Source organism: Panthera pardus, unplaced genomic scaffold (genome assembly GCF_024362965.1).
Source record: "Panthera pardus isolate Hobbes unplaced genomic scaffold, ASM2436296v1 HiC_scaffold_8, whole genome shotgun sequence".
Lineage (NCBI taxonomy): Eukaryota > Metazoa > Chordata > Mammalia > Carnivora > Felidae > Panthera > Panthera pardus.
Genome location: NW_026527013.1, coordinates 110,101,757 through 110,124,300, shown reverse-complemented (window position 1 = coordinate 110,124,300; position 22,544 = coordinate 110,101,757). Strand labels below are relative to the sequence as shown.

Genomic DNA, 22,544 nt, shown 5'->3' with positions numbered 1-22,544 from the left:
TCACTCATAGGTGGATCTTGAGACACTGAACAGAAGACCATGGGGGAGGGGAAGGGGGAAAAAAAAGTTACAGGGAGGGAAGCAAACCATAAGAGACTCTTGGATACTGAGAACAAACTAAGGATTGCTGAGAGGTTGGGGGAGAGGGGAAAGTGGGTGATGGGCATTGAGGAGGGAACTTGTTGGGCTGAGCACTGGGTGTTATATGGAAACCAATTTGACAATAAATTATATTAAAAATAAATCAGTAGTTTAGGATAATGTAGATAAGTAATATTCTGGAAAATTAAATATTTTTAGGACACCTTGAAAAAATAAATTTATTTCCATAAGGTATGATTTTTTTAAAAAAATTTTTGAGGGAGTCTCCGGAGTCAAGCGCAGACTAGAGGCCCACGGAAGAGGGTAGGAAGGGCGGCGAGGCGGTGCGCGCTCCACGGACTGGCGGGAGGGAGCCGGGGCGGAGGGGCGGCTCGCCGGCCAAGCAGAGCCCCCGAGTCTGGCTGGCAAAAGCGGAAGGGCCGGACAGACTGTGTTCCGACAGCAAGCGCGACTTAGCGTCTGGGAGGTCATAAGTTAACAGCTCTGCTCGGAAAGCGGGAAGGCTGGAGGACAAAGGGAGGGAGAGCTGCTGAGCCCCCGGACGGCAGAGCTCAGCTTGGCGGGGAACAAAGGCGCCAGCGCCATCTCCCCCGCCCATCCCCCAGCCAAAATCCCAAAGGGAACCAGCTCCTGCCAGGGAACTTGCTCGCTCCGCGCAAACACCCAACTCTGTGCTTCTGCGGAGCCAAACCTCCGGCAGCGGATCTGACTCCCTCCCGCTGCCACAGGGCTCCTCCTGAAGTGGATCACCTAAGGAGAAGCGAGCTAAGCCTGCCCCTCCAGCCCCCGTGCACCTTGCCTACCCACCCCAGCTAATACGCCAGATCCCCAGCAACACAAGCCTGGCAGTGTGCAAGTAGCCCAGACGGAACACGCCACCCCACAGTGAATCCCGCCCCTAGGAGAGGGGAAGAGAAGGCACACACCAGTCTGACTGTGGCCCCAGCGGTGGGCTGGGGGCAGACATCGGGTCGGACTGCGGCCCCGCCCACTAACTCCAGTTATACACCACAGCACAGGGGAAGTGCACTGCAGGTCCTCACCACTCCAGGGACTCTCCAAAATGACCAAACGGAAGAATTCCCCTCAGAAGAATCTCCAGGAAATAACAACAGCTAATGAACTGATCAAAAAGGATTTAAATAATATAACAGAAAGTGAATTTAGAATAATAGTCATAAAATTAATCGCTGGGCTTGAAAACAGTATACAGGACAGCAGAGAATCTCTTGCCACAAAGATCGAGGGACTAAGGAACAGTCACGAGGAGTTGAAAAACGCTTTAAACGAAATGCAAAACAAAATGGAATCCACGATGGCTCGGCTTGAAGAGGCAGAGGAGAGAATAGGTGAACTAGAAGATAAAGTTATGGAGAAAGAGGAAGCTGAAAGAAAGAGAGATAAAAAAATCCAGGAGTATGAGGGGAAAATTAGAGAACTAAGTGATACACTAAAAAAAAATAATATACGCATAATTGGTATCCCAGAGGAGGAAGAGAGAGGGAAAGGTGCTGAAGGGGTACTTGAACACATTATAGCTGAGAACTTCCCTGAACTGGGGAAGGAAAAAGGCATTGAAATCCAAGAGGCACAGAGAACTCCCTTCAGACGTAACTTGAATCGATCTTCTGCACGACATATCATAGTGAAACTGGCAAAATACAAGGATAAAGAGAAAATTCTGAAAGCAGCAAGGGATAAACGTGCCCTCACATATAAAGGGAGACCTATAAGACTCGTGACTGATCTCTCCTTTGAAACTTGGCAGGCCAGAAAGGCTTGGCACGATATCTACAGTGTGCTAAACAGAAAAAATATGCAGCCGAGAATCCTTTATCCAGCAAGTCTGTCATTTAGAATAGAAGGAGAGATAAAGGTCTTCCCGAACAAACAAAAACTGAAGGAATTTGTCACCACGAAACCAGCCCTACAAGAGATCCTAAGGGGGATCCTGTGAGACAAAGTACCAGAGACATCACTACAAGCATAAAACATACAGACATCACAATGACTCTAAACCCATATCTTTCTATAATAACACTGAATGTAAATGGATTAAATGCGCCAACTAAAAGACATAGGCTATCAGAATGGATAAAAAAGCAAGACCCATCTATTTGCTGTCTACAAGAGACTCATTTTAGATCTGAGGACACCTTTAGATTGAGAGTGAGGGGATGGAGAACTATTTATCATGCTCCTGGAAGCCAAAAGAAAGCTGGAGTAGCCATACTTATATCAGACAAACTAGACTTTAAATTAAAGGCTGTAACAAGAGATGAAGAAGGGCATTATATAATAATCACAGGGTCTATCCACCAGGAAGAGCTAACTATTATAAATGTCTATGCGCCAAATACCCGAGCCCCCAGATATATAAAACAATTACTCATAAACATAAGCAACCTTATTGATAAGAATGTGGTCATTGCAGGGGACTTTAACACCCCACTTACAGAAATGGATAGATCATCTAGACACACAGTCAATAAAGAAACAAGGGCCCTGAATGATACATTGGATCAGATGGACTTGACAGATATATTTAGAACTCTGCATCCCAAAGCAACAGAATATACTTTCTTCTCGAGTGCACATGGAACATTCTCCAAGATAGATCATATACTGGGTCACAAAACAGCCCTTCATAAGTTTACAAGAATTGAAATTATACCATGCATACTTTCAGACCACAATGCTATGAAGCTTGAAATCAACCACAGGAAAAAGTCTGGAAAACCTCCAAAAGCATGGAGGTTAAAGAACACCCTACTAACGAATGAGTGGGTCAACCAGGCAATTAGAGAAGAAATTAAAATATACATGGAAACAAACGAAAATGAAAATACAACAATCCAAATGCTTTGGGATGCAGCGAAGGCAGTCCTGAGAGGAAAATACATTGCAATCCAGGCCTATCTCAAGAAACAAGAAAAATCCCAAATACAAAATCTAACAGCACACCTAAAGGAAATAGAAGCAGAACAGCAAAGGCAGCCTAAACCCAGCAGAAGAAGAGAAATAATAAAGATCAGAGCAGAAATAAACAATATAGAATCTAAAAAAACTGTAGAGCAGATCAACGAAACCAAGAGTTGGTTTTTTGAAAAAATAAACAAAATTGACAAACCTCTAGCCAGGCTTCTCAAAAAGAAAAGGGAGATGACCCAAATAGATAAAATCATGAATGAAAATGGAATGATTACAACCAATCCCTCAGAGATACAAACAATTATCAGGGAATACTATGAAAAATTATATGCCAGCAAATTGGACAACCTGGAAGAAATGGACAAATTTCTAAACACCCACACTCTTCCAAAACTCAATCAGGAGGAAATAGAAAGCTTGAACAGACCCATAACCAGCGAAGAAATTGAATCGGTTATCAAAAATCTCCCAACAAATAAGAGTCCAGGACCAGATGGCTTCCCAGGGGAGTTCTACCAGACGTTTAAAGCAGAGATAATACCTATCCTTCTCAAGCTATTCCAAGAAATAGAAAGGGAAGGAAAACTTCCAGACTCATTCTATGAAGCCAGTATTACTTTGATTCCTAAACCAGACAGAGACCCAGTAAAAAAAGAGAACTACAGGCCAATATCCCTGATGAATATGGATGCAAAAATTCTTAATAAGATACTAGCAAATCGAATTCAACAGCATATAAAAAGAATTATTCACCATGATCAAGTGGGATTCATTCCTGGGATGCAGGGCTGGTTCAACATTCGCAAATCGATCAACGTGATACATCACATTAACAAAAAAAAAGAGAAGAACCATATGATCCTGTCAATCGATGCAGAAAAGGCCTTTGACAAAATCCAGCACCCTTTCTTAATAAAAACCCTTGAGAAAGTCGGGATAGAAGGAACATACTTAAAGATCATAAAGGCCATTTATGAAAAGCCCACAGCTAACATCATCCTCAACGGGGAAAAACTGAGAGCTTTTTCCCTGAGATCAGGAACACGACAGGGATGCCCACTGTCACCGCTCTTGTTTAACATAGTGCTGGAAGTTCTAGCATCAGCAATCAGACAACAAAAGGAAATCAAAGGCATCAAAATTGGCAAAGATGAAGTCAAGCTTTCGCTTTTTGCAGATGACATGATATTATACATGGAAAATCCGATAGACTCCACCAAAAGTCTGCTAGAACTGATACATGAATTCAGCAAAGTTGCAGGATACAAAATCAATGTGCAGAAATCAGTTGCATTCTTATACACTAACAATGAAGCAACAGAAAGACAAATGAAGAAACTGATCCCATTCACAATTGCACCAAGAAGCATAAAATACCTAGGAATAAATCTAACCAAAGATGTAAAAGATCTGTATGCTGAAAACTATAGAAAGCTTATGCAGGTAATTGAAGAAGATATAAAGAAATGGAAAGACATTCCCTGCTCATGGATTGGAAGAATAAATATTGTCAAAATGTCAATACTACCCAAAGCTATCTACACATTCAATGCAATCCCAATCAAAATTGCACCAGCATTCTTCTCGAAACTAGAACAAGCAATCCTAAAATTCATATGGAACCACAAAAGGCCCCGAATAGCCAAAGTAATTTTGAAGAAGAAGACCAAAGCAGGAGGCATCACAATCCCAGACTTTAGCCTCTACTACAAAGCTGTCATCATCAAGTCAGCATGGTATTGGCATAAAAACAGACACATAGACCAATGGAATAGAATAGAAACCCCAGAACTAGACCCACAAACGTATGGCCAACTCATCTTTGACAAAGCAGGAAAGAACATCCAATGGAAAAAAGACAGTCTCTTTAACAAATGGTGCTGGGAGAACTGGACAGCAACATGCAGAAGGTTGAAACTAGACCACTTTCTCACACCATTCACAAAAATAAACTCAAAATGGATAAAGGAACTGAATGTGAGACAGGAGACCATCAAAACCTTAGAGGAGAAAGCAGGAAAAGACCTCTCTGACCTCAGCCGTAGCAATCTCTTACTCGGCACATCCCCAAAGGCAAGGGAATTAAAAGCAAAAGTGAATTACTGGGACCTTATGAAGATAAAAAGCTTCTGCACAGCAAAGGAAACAACCAACAAAACTAAAAGGCAACCCACGGAATGGGAAAAGATATTTGCAAATGACACAACGGACAAAGGGCTAGTATCCAAAATCTATAAAGAGCTCATCAAACTCCACACCCGAAAAACAAATAACCCAGTGAAGAAATGGGCAGAAAACATGAATAGACACTTTTCTAAAGAAGACATCCGGATGGCCAACAGGCACATGAAAAGATGTTCAACGTCGCTCCTTATCAGGGAAATACAAATCAAAACCACACTCAGATATCACCTCACGCCAGTCAGAGTGGCCAAAATGAAGAAATCAGGAGACTATAGATGCTGGAGAGGATGTGGAGAAACAGGAACCCTCTTGCACTGTTGGTGGGAATGCAAATTGGTGCAGCCGCTCTGGAAAGCAGTGTGGAGGTTCCTCAGAAAATTAAAAATAGACCTACCCTATGACCCAGCAATAGCACTGCTAGGAATTTACCCAAGGGATACAGGAGTACTGATGCATAGGGGCACCTGTACCCCAATGTTTATAGCGGCACTCTCAACAATAGCCAAATTATGGAAAGAGCCTAAATGTCCATCAACTGATGAATGGATAAAGAAATTGTGGTTTATATACACAATGGAATACTACGTGGCAATGAGAAAAAATGAAATATGGCCTTTTGTAGCAACATGGATGGAACTGGAGAGTGTGATGCTAAGTGAAATAAGCCATACAGAGAAAGACAGATACCATATGGTTTCACTCTTATGTGGATCCTGAGAAACATAACAGAAACCCATGGGGGAGGGGAAGGAAAAAAAAAAAAAAAAAAAAGAGGCTAGAGTGGGAGAGAGCCAAAGCATAAGAGACTGTTAAAAACTGAGAACAAACTGAGGGTTGATGGGGGGTGGGAGGGAGGGCAGGGTGGGTGATGGGTATTGAGGAGGGCACCTTTTGGGATGAGCACTGGGTGTTGTATGGAAACCAATTTGACAGTAAATCATATATTAAAAAATAAAAAAAACAAAAACAAAAACAAAAACAAAAACAAAAAAAAAAAATTTTTTTAAAACCAGGAGCTCTCCACTGGACATTTGATCTAATGAGGACCTATTTTAATACTGTTGTGGCCAAACAAATTTATGAATATCACTCCAGCATAACATTTTCCCTGTAAATTGCATGTTTCCTTTTTTTGTTGTTGTTGTTGTTGTTGTTGTTGTTGTTGATTTTTTTTGGGGGTGGTTGCCTTTGTTGAGGCAAAAGAGTTGCCTTTACCTTTCATGTATAACATACAATGAACTTATTCACATTATAGTGTCAAGCAACTATCTGATTTGCCATTCCATTTAAAAATTTATCAGAATGGGATACCTGAGTGACTCAGTCGGTTGAGGCTGACTTTAGCTCAGGTCATGAACTCGCGGCTCGTGGGTTCGAGCCCTGCATATACTCACTGCTGTCAGCCTGTCAGCGCAGAGCCTGCTTTGAATCCTCTGTTCCCCTCTCTCTGCCCCTCCCCCACTTGCACTCCCAAAAATAAATAAATATTGAAAAATAAAATAAATTATCTGAATCTTTCAGTTGGAGATATAAATCATCCTGCATCTTTTCATTTCCTCTTTAATCTCTGCACCAGGAATGAATTTTCTCTATAGATCCATTATTGTTGATGTTTTTAAACAAAGAATGGTTTTAGAAAGTTTGTTTCACTTCAGGACATGTATCACATGGGAAAGACACTAAGATTGCTTGAAATTTCAATTACTAGACTGCTGGCCAGGCTTAGTCACTAGCTAAATGACTTTGCTCTTACACTCTGTTAGCCCCTGGTACAGTTAAAATTTGTGCTTTAGCAAGGCACAGCAGAGTACTGTATATGTGGATCTTTGAAGGTGTGCCTAAATGTTAAGTCTATAAATGCTAGACTTAGAGGGTGTATACTTTGTGTTTGTGGCCTTATAAAGATAAGATACATATTAATGGCTCTTAGACTTTTTCTTAGTAATCTGTGAGTTCATTTCTCATGTGTTTGGTGGGGAAGAAGTGTCAGTGTTACACTATAATTGTTTATATACAGAGTTGTAGTATAATTGCAATCTGTATTTTGAAATTACCTTTTGTTTTTAATAGCTATTACAATGATTAACTGATTTAAAGTCATTAATAGTAAAAAAGATTTGTTAGATTTCTTAAAGAGCCAGAAACTCATGGATCTTTGATCATTAAAAATATATTTGCTAATACTTTATTCGTAAGTCAAAATGTTAAAGAAAACACTTTTAAAACCTTTTAGTATTGATAATTCTGAACAAAATTGGGAGTTTTAAAATGAAATCCCATGTGGACATCACCCATCTTTATTAGTTATTCATGTTTGTCATTCTTAATTGAAAATACTCCTTTATTAATAAATAGCATTACTACTGTGTTTTGGACATATTTTCTTATTTTTGCTTAGTATAATGCATTGCAAAAGAATCTGTTAAAGATGCTTTTGATAAATAGAGGATTGTTATTTGGAAAATACTTTTTTTCTAGAAAACTAAAATTATTGAATGTATTTTATCTTCTAGTTTGAAAATCTGTCAAGCATATTGAAGCTTCCTGGTAAAAAGACGTTTAATAATATGGATAGAGATTTTTTAGAAAAGAGAAAAAAGGATCTAAATGCATATTTGCAGGTAAGTCCTTGTTTATTATTACTCATGGATTTTTATTTTAATATAGCGTATAGATATAGTAGATTTTTCTTTATTAAGTAATGTTTTAATATAATAGTGGAATAGAATACCACCTTTGAGTAGCATGTCCAATGTGAGATGCAGTCTGCTCAGTAATTTATCAACATTATTTCTCTGTTTATTGACGAAGAAGTTTTCTAGACACTGAGTGATCAGGATTTTGTGTGTTCAGGGTTAGACGCATACACCTATCTTTTCTACATTACTGTAAAGTCTAGGTGTTTGATGGTACACCAAACAGTTTAATGTTTCCAATTCAGTGGATAGTAGCTCTTCAAGGTGCATCCAAAGCTAGCAGATTTTCATTCCTGATAAATGCTTCCTATGGTCCATAATGAGTCTAAGGCTTCTAAAATTGTAGGATAGTTCAAGAGAGGAATAGATTCAAGGGACTGTTTCTGACATGTAGTATTTTAGATTTACAGATTTCTGTCATGAAATAACAAAATTTGTCTCACAAGTTACTTACCTCATGAGCTGTTAGGACTCCCCGAAGTAACTTTGTTTTAGACATGGGTACCCAGATGCCAGATATAATAATGATACTACATTATAGTTCTTTATTCCAATGAATAATTTGCAAAGGTTTACTAGTAGACCCAGCCTCAGCCCAGGTATATAATGTTCTATTATTTAGATCCCCACTCCATCCTCTAGAACAAGGATCAGCAAATGGCAGACTGCAGACCAAATCTAGCTCACCACATGTTTTATTAAGTTTTATTAGAAAACAGCTATCCATTTAGTTTATTATCGTCTGTTACTGCTTTTACATTACTACAGCAGAGTTGAGTAGTTTCAGCAAACACAGTGGGCCACAAACCTGAAATAATTACTATATGAACCTTTATGAAAGGTTTACTGACCCTGCCTTAGTATTTCGTGAAACTTAGCTAATGCTATACTGGATATTTTGTTGGGAAAGTTTCTCTCTCTCTTACACATTTATAAAAGCATTTATAAGTTCAATTTGGTTTATTTATAACCATAATTGTAATTCCATGGCATTATTATTTCCTGAAAGGATAGTGAAAACATATAATCTCTTACTATTTACCTTTGTCTACTGGAGTCTCCCCTTATCCATGGTTTTGCTTTCTGTGGTTTGTTATCTATGGCCAGCTGTGGTCTAGAAGCAGAGATCGTCCTTCTGACGGATTGTCAGAAGGTCATTAGTAGCCTGATACTATGTCACACGCATATTGTCATTCACTTCACCTCATCTAATCATGTAGGCATTTTATCATCTCTTACCATCACAAAAAGGATGGAGACAGTAAGATATTTTGAGAGAGAGACCACATTCACACAACTTTTGTTAGAGTTTATTAGAATTGTTCTATTTTTAGCTGTTGGTAATCTCTTACTGTGCCTGATTTATAAGTTAAACTTTATCACAGGTATGGAGAGGGAGGACTACTGTGGTAAATCCATTCGGACAGCTTTGACATTAGATGCACTGAAAGTCAAAAATAGCACAATGAGAAAAATAGGCACCAAACTGTTAATGATAGTAGAATTGTTGATGACTTTATTTATAAACTGTATAATTGTGTTTTTTAAAGCACAGAATTAAAATTCTGTATATTCTTAACTTTCTAGCAGATAAAATTATAGACAGGAGTAAATTTCCAGTACCATATCAATATAAGATACCATTTTTTTCCTGTTAGTTACTACTAACTCCTGAAATGATGAAAGCATCCCCAGCTTTGGCTCACTATGTGTATGATTTCCTTGAGAACAAAGCCTACAGTAAAGGGAAAGGGGATTTTGCTCGCAAGGTAAGCAGACTATTACACTGGTTTTCTTTATAGGTCCGTTTTCATACTTTCTTTTTAAATAAAACAAAATAAATTTGTATATGTATGTTTTAAAACCAGAAAATTTTCTTAAATACTTCATGGCATGTTTATCTTCTATGCATTAGTAAACTTACTATTGATAGGTATTCCTAATAAGTATAAACTCCTGTTTTTACATGTAGATTAAAGTCTAACAGGAGCTTGAAAAAAAGAAAAAAGATTTTTTGAAATAATGCAATAAGGAAGGTTTACCTGAGATAGGTCACAAGCTTTTCAATAACTTGAGAAGGAACTTTTACTGGGAGGAAATGTCTTATACATGGAATAAGGGTAAGAAAAAATGTTAAATAGTTTATGTTCCCGAAAGTATTTATGTCCCTTGAGTGAAAACGTTATTATTTTAAATGCCTTTCAAAGAATATGAGCTGTACACTTGGAATTAGATGGTAGGTTAAGACAATAAATGACTACCGAAATTGGGCAAGATTGTTTAGTAGGTGAGAATACAGACTTTGGAATTAGTCTTTGGTTTAACTCCTTACTCTCCCATTTACTAGCTATGACTTGGAATATGTTACTTCACCTTTTGGTCCTTTAGTTTTCTCAAGTAATGAAGACGTTCTCATTTTGAAGCGTTGTACGAATCAAATGTGATACTCCTTGTGTTATAGCACCTGGTACATCAGTAACCTCGGAATGAATGTTGGTTCTTAGTAGTAGTAGTGGCAGTAATAACAGGAGAAGTCACAGCACTCGGGAAAGCTGGGTGAATAATGTGCAGGAACTCTATATACTCTTGCAACTTTTTAGAAGTCTCAGATTATTTCAAAATGAAAAACAAAACAAAACCCACAACCTCCCTGCCACTCCTTCCCCCCACCCCCACCGAAAAGACTCTTTTTTTTTTTTTTTTAGAAGATGAAGAAATTGGTACAAAATAAGTAAAAATTAAGCATCAGAACTTTTATGATTTCTCTAGGGTGTTGGGTCTTAATGTCCAAGTGGATGTTAAGATTTTTAAGTGGAGTGTTATAATAACAAGCTCCATATTATGTACCTTACAATGTCGGAAGGAGGGGATGTGGTGGGATTGTCATTGTATTTCATGATTGACATGATTGAGTGGAAATTTCAACTCTGAATAGTTTTATTGTCAGTAGAGATTCCTTCTAGTGTTCCGTCTTTTTGATGTTTACCTTATATGCTCTCTTAAGATTGTATCAATTTTAAGATAAACTAATGAATTGATGACAGTTTTTTTGAGATAAAAGAAACATTACATCAGATCTACCCAATTCTTTTAAAAATTTTTTTTTATTTTATTTTTAAGAGAGAATGAGACAGGGGTGCCTGGGTGGCTCAGTCAGTTGAGCGGCCGACTTCAGCCCAGGTCATGATCTCGTGGTCCGTGGGTTCGAGCCCCACGTCGGGCTCTGTGCTGACAGCTCGGAGCCTGGAGCCTGTTTCGGATTCTGTGTCTCCCTCTCTCTGACCCTCCCCCGTTCATGCTTTGTCTCTCTCTGTCTCAAAAATAAATAAACGTTAAAAAAAAAAGAGAGAGAGAATGAGACAGAGACTGAGTGCGAGCAGGGGAGGGGCAGAGAGAGAGGGAGACAAAGAATCTGAGTCTCCAGGCTCTGACAGCAGAGAGCCAGACGTGGGGCTCGAACCCACAGACCGTGAGATCATGACCTGAGCTGAAGTGAGACACTCAACCGACTGAGCCCCCCAGGCTCCCCTACCCAATTCTTTTTTATCAACCATAGTAGCGTCTGTGTGTGTGTGTGTGTGTGTGTGTGTGTGTGTGTGTTTGTGTAAAGCACATATATGTTTGTATATCCAAACAGCTATGTGTCACTTTTTAAAAATATTACTACTGGAGTTTAAAGATCCTTCCAAATCATTTCTGGAAATCCTTAGTAACATACATTTTTGATAAATCATGTTGGTAATTACCAAGTTCATCTTGACCTCTTTTAGATTGGCAAAATAATTTTATGCATGTCAAGAATTAGAGGTTTTTCAGCTACATATCCTTTTTGGCTAAATTATAATTTAATATTTTTTCCTTAATTATATTTCACTGGACATTAAATAGCTATTAGAGAAAATCATCTGCAAGCATTTTATCCGTGGCTCTCAGAGCTTGAGAAATAATACATTATAACACATTAACTTGGTCACACAATTTGTCTAGCCTTGCAAGACATGCAGGCGATTCCTAGGAAGAGATAAGTAACAGTCTTCCTTTATGCACACAGTTATCTTTCTTCCAGTTTATTTTATTTTATTTTTTATTTGTATGTTATTTATTTATTTATTTATTTATTTATTTATTTATTTATTTATAACATTTATTTATTGTTGAGAGACAGAGAGAGAGTGTGAGCAGGGGAGGGCAGAGAGAGAGGGAGACACAGAATCTGAAGCAGTTTCCAGGCTGTGAGCTGTCAGCACAGAGCCCGATGTAGGGCTCAAACCCATAAACCACGAGATCATGACCTGAGCGGAAGTTGAACGCTTAACCGACTGAGCCACCCAGGCTTCCCTATTTTTATTTTAGAAAGAGATAGCATGAGCCACGGAGAGGGGAGAATCTCAAGCAGGCTCCATGCTCAGTGCAGAACCTGACACAAAGCTTAATCCCACAACCCTGAGATCACAACCCAAGCTGAAATCAAGAGTCAGATGCTCAACCGACTGAGCCACCCAAGCACCCCTCTATCCAGTTTTACATCATGGTATGAGGCATTTTAAGCTATAGTTAGGGATCTAAATTTAAGTTAAAATTAATTTGTGTTGTTACTGATACACATATCTGAAGTGATAATGAATAGGCAACATTTTTGGTAAGTCAGGATACGTGTACATTTATGATGGCAATCCATAATTCACTCCTCTGCTTGGTAATTTACACATTTGTTTGTTTGTTTGTTTGTTTGTTTAAGCATGTTTTAAGAGATATCCTGTTTTTGGAAACCTTGTCATAAGTGTTGGACTCTGTTTTTATGCTTCTAAAATTCTGGTTTTTTTCAGGATTAGGCATCAGAATCATTTGTGGAGGTTTTTCCATCCCCCTAGTTTATCCATTCCGCACCCCCAACACAGATGCTTGGACTTTACCCTCAGAAATTAAAAAGCAAAAAGGAAGAAGGATAGAAAAATAAATGGATTCTGTAGGTCAAGGATGGTGCACAGGCAACTATTTATAATTATTAACTAACTCATGATATAGATTTAGGTTCTGTCTTTTAAAAGAGTATCAGTGATAGTTTAGTGTTAAGATAGCATGAGGCTACATATATAAGACCACACAATTTTACAGACAAGGGCACATGCACAGAGTGAGTTTCATCTTTTTATCCTTTTTACCTCTGCATCTGTGTACCAGTGGTAGTGTTTTTCAAATCCTTCTTCATCTTTGATTTTTGTCCTTTGGTTCTCCTCTGACTTGTTCTTTGTGACAGTGTCCCTCCTGAATGTTACATATTCCATCAAGCATATCTGTAGCGCTATTGGCTCAGTTTAATCCAAGGAGTAACTAAAAACTCCCAGTTATTTTACAGTTCTCTTGAAATTCACTTTTTGCTGTTGTTTATTAATAGTACTTATTTTATCTTTTCTAGTTTTTCTTAATGAAAAAATCATGAAAACGTTAGAGTAAAGGAATTTTGTCTTCTTGAACTCATCTCTTAACATTGTGCTGTGTCCCTGAAGCAATGGAGTTCGTTTTTTTCTTTTTCTTTTTCTTTTTCTTTTTCTTTTTCTTTTTCTTTTTCTTTTTCTTTTTCTTTTTCTTTTTCTTTTTCTTTTTCTTTTTTTTTCAGGGAACATAATTTGTTTCTGCAATAGTTTTCATGCAACTCACATTTTCTGGAAAATATTCTTTAGTTTTTTGTATGACTTTGGTTTTCTGTCCCTTTTTTCTTTTTTGTTTCTATTAAAAATCTCAGTACCATATGTAGGCTATTTTGGTTTCTAGATATTTCTCCCTTTCTTAATTGAAATTATCTAACATTTGTACAATCAGAATGTCAATTTTAATGCTTCCTAGCCCTCTGGAGATTATTCCTTTTTATGTTCCTCATCACATTTTCTTTTATACTTCTTCTATTCTGTCTTACTAAAGGATTCCATGTTCCCTGTATAGATTTAAACATTATGTAATGTAATCTAAAACTTATTTAAAAAAAAAAGATCTTAGTTGTTAATTACTTGAGCTTTCTGCTTATTTTATCTAATTGTTTATTTTTCAGTGTTTCCTCAAAATGTCTATGTTATTGTTGCCTTGAATTGTAGCTGAAGTACATTGTGGCTAATTCCATTTGCGTTAATTTCTCTTTGGGAATTTTTTTTTTTTTTTTCAGGATTTCCTTAATAAGGCAGCCAAACTTAGTATCTCTAACAGTGTATTTTATTTTTATATAAGTGAAAGCTTATATTTTCTAGCAATAGCCTCATCATCCCCAAGCTTTTAATCATATTTGTGTGAAAATACAGCTTTAAGACCATACATTTTGAAGACAACAGTTCTGTACTTTTAAAATACAATGAGATATTATAGACTAGAAAATGATTGCATTCTTCTTGTGTATTGATTCTGTTTTTCCCACACTTCTCAGTTAAGTAACAAATCTGATAAAATGAAGTCATGGTATGATATCTTTTCCCCTTAGATGGACACTTTTGTAAATCCACTTCGAAATTCTATGAGGAATGTTTCAAATGCAGTTAAATCCCTCCCTGATAGCTTGGCAGAGGGAATGACTAAAATGTCAGACAACATGGGCAAAATGTCAGAAAGATTAGGCCAAGACATAAAGCAATCATTTTTCAAGGTAAGAAGATGTTTTCAGTAATACCTACAGCAAACTATTTTTAAGTTAACTAAGATTTATTGAGCTCCTGCTTAGATTTACCTTATTTCTTTTCAGAAGTCCACAGCCTTCTAGACATATAGTCTTATAAATAATAAAAAAAACTAAAGAGAATAAATTCTTATCAGAAATGGATACTCTACAATCCAGTCATTCCTCAAGCTCTGCTGTGGTAGAATTGTAAAAGCCAGTGATGTTAACATTATTTATACTGTTATATTCTATTATGCCGTTTTTATTTTATGATGCTATTAAATTCTAAAACAAAGCAAGTAAGCGCTATTGTGCAAATTAGCTATGTTAGTATTCATCAGGAAACATAAAGCCTAATTTCTCCTGATTCACATGATCAAGTGGCTAGATCAGAGGGAGGAAAAATCTCACAGTCCTCTATCTCTGAGCCCATAACTTATTTTTATATACCAGTGAGTGGTATTAGAGTTTCCTAGGAAACTTTTTCATTACATTAGCAAATACAGGTAGCAGACCAAATAGGTTGTTACTTTCTCATTTATACTTTTTATTATTTTGACCTACTTGTTTAAGGTTATGATCAAGACTATAAAAGAAAGGATGTAACTATTAGAGTTTTCTATTTGTTAGATCATGTGTCAGATCTAACTAAATATCTATCATATATATGCGTATGTATGTATATTTAAGTAACAGAAATTCATTAAGAGACAACTCCTAAAATAATGTGTATCTCAATCCATACTTTTCTATTTATTCTCATACTTTCTCTGATGCTTTATCTTTGTTTCTAATCATGGGAACATAACGCTAACACTGAAAATGAGGATTTTCCAGTGCCATTCTTGCTGATAACTACCCATATGACTTTGTACAGAACTCACTGAGCTTTTCCAGGTCCCTTTTCCTTACTAGTAACATGAAGGGGTTATAGGTAATCTTGATGATTCCTGTCATGCTGACAAATGATAATTTGTCCATTTTCCCCATAACTTATATTATCTAACAACAGGTTAATTCATTTTTTAAGCTTGTTAATATACTGTTAAGCTCCCTATGGTAAAAGAAAGAAGATTGGAATTTTGTTCCCTGGCTGTGCTACGAACATTTGGTTTTTAAATCATTTAACCTTTCTTAGCTTTAATTTCTTCTAAAAAGTATAGGAGTTTGACTAAATAATCTCCCCTTCCAACTCAAAAGTCCATTTTTTCTTTTAAAGGAAAAAATATCTTTTGGTAAAGAAGTAATCACACTTTAACATTTGGTTTCTAATTGTAGATTATTAATACTTTTTAATAGTATGTAAATTTTGCTTATGTATTGTCCCCAAAATAAAATTAAACACTATTATTATGCTTAGTGCTCATTTTGATTGATTATTGTATTGTGTTCTTTCACTGTCTTCTTTAGTGTGTTTACTTTGTTGTTTTTTGTTTTTGTTTTTGTTTTTAAACGTTAGGTGCCTCCTTTAATTCCGAAGACTGATTCAGATCCTGAACATTGTCGGGTCTCAGCTCAACTTGATGATACTGTGAGTTAATTTTGTTTTTGGTAGTACTCAACTGTAATTGAAATCATACTTGGCAAATCTTTTTAACTTTTTAACAAAGTATAATATGTATATCTATCAGTAATGTGTATATATTGTATGTGTTAAGTTTGATGATTTCTTACAAACTGAACATGTCCATGTAATCACTCTAAACAAGAAACAGAATGTTAATACCCCAGAAAGCCCCTAATGCTCTCTTCCTGTCACTATCCTCTCCCCACCAAGGATAATCACTATCCTGACTTCTACCCTGCTTTTATACTTTATATAAATGAAACAGTAAGGTATGTACTCCTTTAAGTCTGGCTTATTTTGCTCAACATTGTGATATTCTTCCATGTTGTTTTGTGTGATTGTAGTTTCTTCATTCTTGTCGACCTACAGTATTCCATTTTGTAAATATAATTTATTTGTTGTATTATGAGTAGTACTCCTATGGACATTCTTGTACATGTCATTTGATTAAAAAATTAAGTACACATTTCTGTTGGGTCTATACCCAGGAATGGAATTGCTTGGTTAGAGGGTATTCATAGATTCAGTTTTAATAGATACTGTCAAATAGTTTTCCACAGTGTCCGTGCTGCTTACACTGCTACCAGCAATGCATGAGAATTTCAATGCTCCATAGCCTGCCAACAGTCAATATGTTACGTCTTTTAAATTTTAGCCACTCGGGTTGTCTCATGTGGGTTTCCATTTCTCTGATGACTGTTGAAATGTTGAACCTTTTTGCATATGTTTATTGGCCATTTGGGTGTCTTGTCTTGTGTGTCTAGCTCTTTCCTCTGTTTTCTGTTGGCTTGGCTGTCTTTGTCTTTTTGATTAACAAGAGTGCTTTATATAATCTGAATAGTGGTTCTTTGTTATATATAAGTATTTGTGTATTGTGAATATCTTCTGATTTGTGTCCTGTTGTGTAATGTATATATATAATCTGTGCCTACTGAAAGGTCACAGAGATCACCTATGATTTTCTTTAAAAATATTTTTTATTTTATCATGGAAAAATTTAGATTCCCCATTCATCTAGGATTGATTTTTGTGTATGGAATGAGGGTAGGGGTCCAGTTGACCCAGGCACCATTTAATGAGAAGGCCCTCTTTTCCCATGTGTCCTATATTTCTCCCTTGTGACAAATCAGATTATCATATATGTTTGAGTCTGGGCTTTGTATTCTGTTTTCTTAGGCAGATTTATTTTCAAGTTACAATTACCTCCCTTCAGTTTCACATTGAAATTCTTATAATAAACTGTATTAAAGATAATCTATTATTTGCTTTTTAAAATTCATTTTAGAATGTTTTGTTACGATTTATGCTGGTATAATATCCAAAACATCATACCTTCTGTTAGAGGTTTTTACAATTTAGGTATTTATTAGAATTACCATGTTGTTCCAAACTTGTGAGTATACTTGATTAGAGACTAGAGCAATATTTATTTTACCTCAGGAGTGAAATTGGTCTCTTTCCCCACCAGCCATGCCCCTCACCAACCTCAGCCACCCCTTGTTTGGTTTAGCTATGAGTTTTCAACATGTGAAAGGAAAGGTGCACTAAGAAAATGTTGACAGCATGACAGTGAAAAATATATAACTCATGGAATTTCCTAAAGATTTAAGTTACAACATGGATGAGGAAATAATTAGAGTATGTTGGTGATGAAAGTATTATAAAATTACTGGCATTTATATGCAGTTTTATTATAGTTCTAAATCTTTGCTTTGTATGTATTTTTGGAATCAAAACATTCTAGTTGCATTTACTTTTTACCTTTTTTTAAACTTTTTTTAACTTTTTTCTAGTTGTCTTTACTTTTACCTTTATTTTTATACCATTAATTGCATATTCCCATAACAAAAGTGTACAGATTTTTACTTGTTAAAAGTTAAAATTTTAGAAATGTAGTGAAATACGCCTTTTGTAGTATTAACTTAGCTATATACTGGATTTTATTTCAGCTTCTTAAAATACCTAAATACAGACAACTCACTAACAAAGGAAAACATGTTATTTTGTGTAGATTGTGTTTTGTTCTATTAAATAAAGAGAAATGTTGAGAATATTTTGTTCTCTTGTAAAAGATGCTCCAGAAAATAGGCAAAGGGAATAGCGTTTACCTTATCAGACTAGTACAGACTCTACTAAAAGTAAAAGAGCCAAATTTTCTCTTCCCAGGACTTCATAGATTCACTTTAAGAAGTTTTTTTCTCTACCACCGTGGAATTGTAGGGTTGTGAAATTTTATATTGTGTCAAAATGACTGTTAAAAACATATATTTTATTTTATTTTTTCAATATATGAAGTTTATTGTCAAATTGGTTTCCATACAACACCCAGTGCTCATCCCAAAAGGTGCCCTCCTCAATACCCATCACCCACCCTCCCCTCCCTCCCACCCCCCATCAACCCTCAGTTTGTTCTCAGTTTTTAACAGTCTCTTATGATTTGGCTCTCTCCCACTCTAACCTCTTTTTTTTTTTTTTTTTCCGTCCCCTCCCCCATGGGTTTCTGTTAAGTTTCTCAGGATCCACATAAGAGTGAAACCATATGGTATCTGTCTTTCTCTGTATGGCTTATTTCACTTAGCATCACACTCTCCAGTTCCATCCACGTTGCTACAAAGGGCCATATTTCATTCTTTCTCATTGCCACGTAGTATTCCATTGTGTATATAAACCACAATTTTTTTATCCATTCATCAGTTGATGGACATTTAGGCTCTTTCCATAATTTGGCTATTAAAAACATATATTTTAAAAATTAGACTGAAATGTTAGATTATGAAGACTATAATACAACTTGTTCTCTGATGTCTGAAATAGTGGCAATAATTTTGTAAAAGCAGCAGAAGTAGCCATTCATAATAGATAGGTAACTCAAACATTTTTTTATTTCTTCCCATATTTTGTCAGGTGGATGACAATATTCCACTTAGAGTAATGCTGCTTCTTATGGATGAAGTGTTTGACTTAAAAGAGAGGAATCAGTGGTTGCGAAGGAATATCAAAAACCTACTTCAGCAGCTTATTAGAGCCACTTATGGTGATACTATTAACAGGTACCAGGGTTTTTTGTTTTTTTCTCTTTTTTTTTTTTTTTTTCATCCCTTAGAACTGTTCTTACTTAGCTTTTAAACTTGTACTTCTGGAAGTAGATTGCTCAACTTTTATAGGAGAATTTTCATCTCTGGGCCTTTTATGATCATTAAAACAGCCTGGTGTTTTTACAGATAATTTACATACAAACTAAGTTGCTTACTCCATGAAAGTAGTGTTTCCTTATTTTATATATTTTCTAAAATTTTCACCCTACTCATTTAAATTTCCTTACTTTCAGAAAAATAGTTGACCATGTCGATTGGATGACCTCACCTGAGCAAGTAGCGGACTTAGTGAAACGTTTCAGGTATATCTTAAGACACAGTCACTTCTTTCAGGTAGTACAGTGTTTAGCATTGTTATCACTAATTAACTTACACTGCTTTTCTTTTCTTTGTTTTCTTCCTTTTTGATGAACAAAAAAGACTTGTAAGAATTATAATAAACATTTGTTCCATGGACGCTTTGATCTGTGTTTCTTTAAAACCAGAATTGAAACAAGTGTTATAGAATAATCTTTAAGATACTGGTTACATTTTATCATAGTAATGTGACTTGAAAATAATTGAAATCCTTGATTTTAAATGAAAATTAAAAAAAAAATATGTACATCTCTGGCTCTGGACTTATTATTAACTATTTGAACCTCTGAAAAGAATATAAATCAAGAGCAGTAGTACTCCAGTTCATATGTTCATCCTACACAAATACCCTGCGCCTCTCCTCTGTGCCTAGTAATTTGCCAGTCATCAGGACTGAGATAAAATACAGTCCCTTTAAGGAAAGCATGGCATAATCCAGAAATGAACCTCTTTTCTAAAAGTGAAAGATAAGGCATATTCATGGCATCATGTACTTTGAAGTAACAGAAGCAAGAAAGGAGCTGTCAATATTGAACCTTAATTATTTGCTTGGCACCTACTGCTTTATGTACACTTTCTGATTTTTATCCTATTTTATGAGATACGAATTTTTGTCTCCATTTTTTATTATGTGGAAACTGAGGTTTAGAGAAGTTCAGCTGCTTGTCCAAAGGCTCACATGCTGTAAAGTAGGGAACAGCAAATTTCTTTAATCTGAAGCTGAGTTTCTCCTCCCTACCCCACACTGTTTCCAAAAGTCTGACCACCTGCTATGGCACATGTACATTCCATTTCAGGGTAGGGTAGTGATGTTTACTCTGGAGCACTGATTCCCAGCCTTGGCTGCATGTTGGAATCACTTGGAGAGCTTTAAAAAATAGTGATGTTTGGGTCCCATCTTAGGAGCCTAACTTACTAATTAATCCAGTAGAAGGCCTAAACATTAAGATTTTAAAGCTCCCATGTGTTTCTCATGTTCAGTCAAAGTTAAGAAAAACTGCTCTGGGAAGTCTGTCTCCCTCAGCCCAAATTCCCAGGTGGAACCTTAGGTATTGTGCTCAGTTCCTATCTTTGGCCTGTGAATTGGAGAATAGAAATCAGACACACCAAGTGAGGGAGAATAGGGTGTGAATGTGAAAGGAATGTTGTAAAAAGGCTAGCTGTAAGTGTGTGTGCAGGATTGGTTCAAATTGGCTAAGTTATAGGGGCACCAAGGGAGATTAACTATAAGGTATCCAAATTCAAGCTATTATGAGGTTGTATTTGGATAAGATTTCATTCTCATTGAGATCAGAGGCCTACTTTGAGTTTAAATGTAGTCGCCTATATATTCCATTTTGCTATCTTTATCACTTGTTAATGTTTGTAAGTTATTCTAGGGCAGAATTCATCTGTTACTTTTCCAATGTATATCCCTTTACACTTAAAATTGAACCCTGCTCTTAGTTACTATTTGTTGAATATCATACATCTATAAAATTTCATAATGTTTCCACTTTCTGTTAACATTTGTGTCTTCTGTAGAAAATTGGAATAATTGTGCTAACTTGTATCATTTGAAAATGAAAGTTTTTACAAGATTTATTTGATTTTCTTAAATAGAGATGCCTTTTGGCCAAATGGCATTTTAGCAGAGACTGTTCCATGCAGAGATAAAGCTATTCGAATGAGAACAAGAGTTGCAGGAAAAACTAAATTACTTTCAATTATGCCAGGTGAGTGAACATGTTTGATAAAAATCTTATTAATTTGTAGTTCTTCTGAATTTTTGGCATTGAGCATGCTGGTTTAGCTGCCTTTTGATTATAGTAACTACCAGTTAATGACTTGCCGTATATCAGCTATTGTGCTACGCATTTCTCATATATTCTTTACTAATTCTCATAACAGTATTAAGAAGCTAGGCACTGTTAACATCACAGCTTTCTATGGGTGGAAACAGCAGCTCAAAGAGGTTAAAGAAGCTACCCCAGGTTCAGAGCTAGTATAATAAGTGACTGTTCAGCTTCTGCTCTGTGCTCAGCAACTGGAAAAGCCACTACTTTCAGTCATGAAAAACAGTGGTGCTTTTAACCACTTCATTTGCTACCTTGAACCATTTTGAGAATAAAGTTGATGATAAATATCCTGTGTAACAGATGAAAGGGCTAATAAAAGAACATGAAATGTGAGGTTTCCAGGAAGAATATTTGTCCTACTTCAGAGAAAAAACAAATTCTTTCAGAGATTCCTTTTGCATAGTAACAACTGTTTGGTCCATTAATCTCTATTAAAACATGATTCCAAAGAAAGTATACATAGTGGCATTCTGTTCTAATTTGCATTACTTTAGAACACTGCTATCTCACTAACTTAGACTCACTTTGTCCCCATTTTGACTTCTCTCAACAAGAGAGCCTATGTCATATGAAAAGCAGTTTTGTGTGACTGGATGGATGTTTGCTTCCTTCTTTAGTTACGAATATCTTTGAAAATACTTAGATATTTCTTCTCCACATTTTAATTATGAATATAGAGAATGGAGAAGGAGTATTTGTGAAGTTCTTTAACATCATTTAAGGTTTTTTTTCTCTTTGTTTTTCTTTAAAACTATATTTTCATCATAGATTTAAAAATCTCTCTTCCATCGGTTAAGTTGGAGGTCTGCCAAATGGTTATTAATTCTGCCTTATAGATTATACTCTTGCATTTGGAGAAAAAAAAACAAATCATAGAAATAACATCTTAGGAAAATAGAAATAAACAATAGCTTAGGATGAAATATTATTTAATGTACTATTTATTAGTAAACCAGTTGTGCTGTAGACTGAATTACATAGCTGAAAGAAACTTTATTGCATTTGTTCAGTAAATATTTATTAAGAGCGTATCATGTGCCACACTTTCTTTGCATGAATCTCTGCCTTCTTGGAGCTTGCATTCTGTTAGGGAGACACAGGCAGAAGGCAGAGCAATAGAGAAAAGCCAGAATG

General features: G+C 36.1%; 1 protein-coding gene across 3 annotated transcripts in view; it reads left to right on the top strand.

Annotated features, from left to right (window-relative positions):
- The window catches only part of SNX13 (sorting nexin 13), a 141,295-nt gene that overhangs the window by 114,011 nt on the left and 4,740 nt on the right, over positions 1–22,544 (top strand). For 2 of the 3 annotated variants that reach the window (XM_019443527.2, XM_019443528.2), the window contains 7 exons: positions 7,731–7,838; positions 9,572–9,682; positions 14,380–14,541; positions 16,013–16,084; positions 19,025–19,170; positions 19,449–19,517; positions 21,175–21,287. In XM_019443527.2, coding sequence (XP_019299072.1) covers positions 7,731–7,838; positions 9,572–9,682; positions 14,380–14,541; positions 16,013–16,084; positions 19,025–19,170; positions 19,449–19,517; positions 21,175–21,287 — 781 coding nt within the window. The remainder of the gene's footprint in view (positions 1–7,730; positions 7,839–9,571; positions 9,683–14,379; positions 14,542–16,012; positions 16,085–19,024; positions 19,171–19,448; positions 19,518–21,174; positions 21,288–22,544) is intronic. The other variant, XM_019443529.2, reaches the window with a different exon arrangement.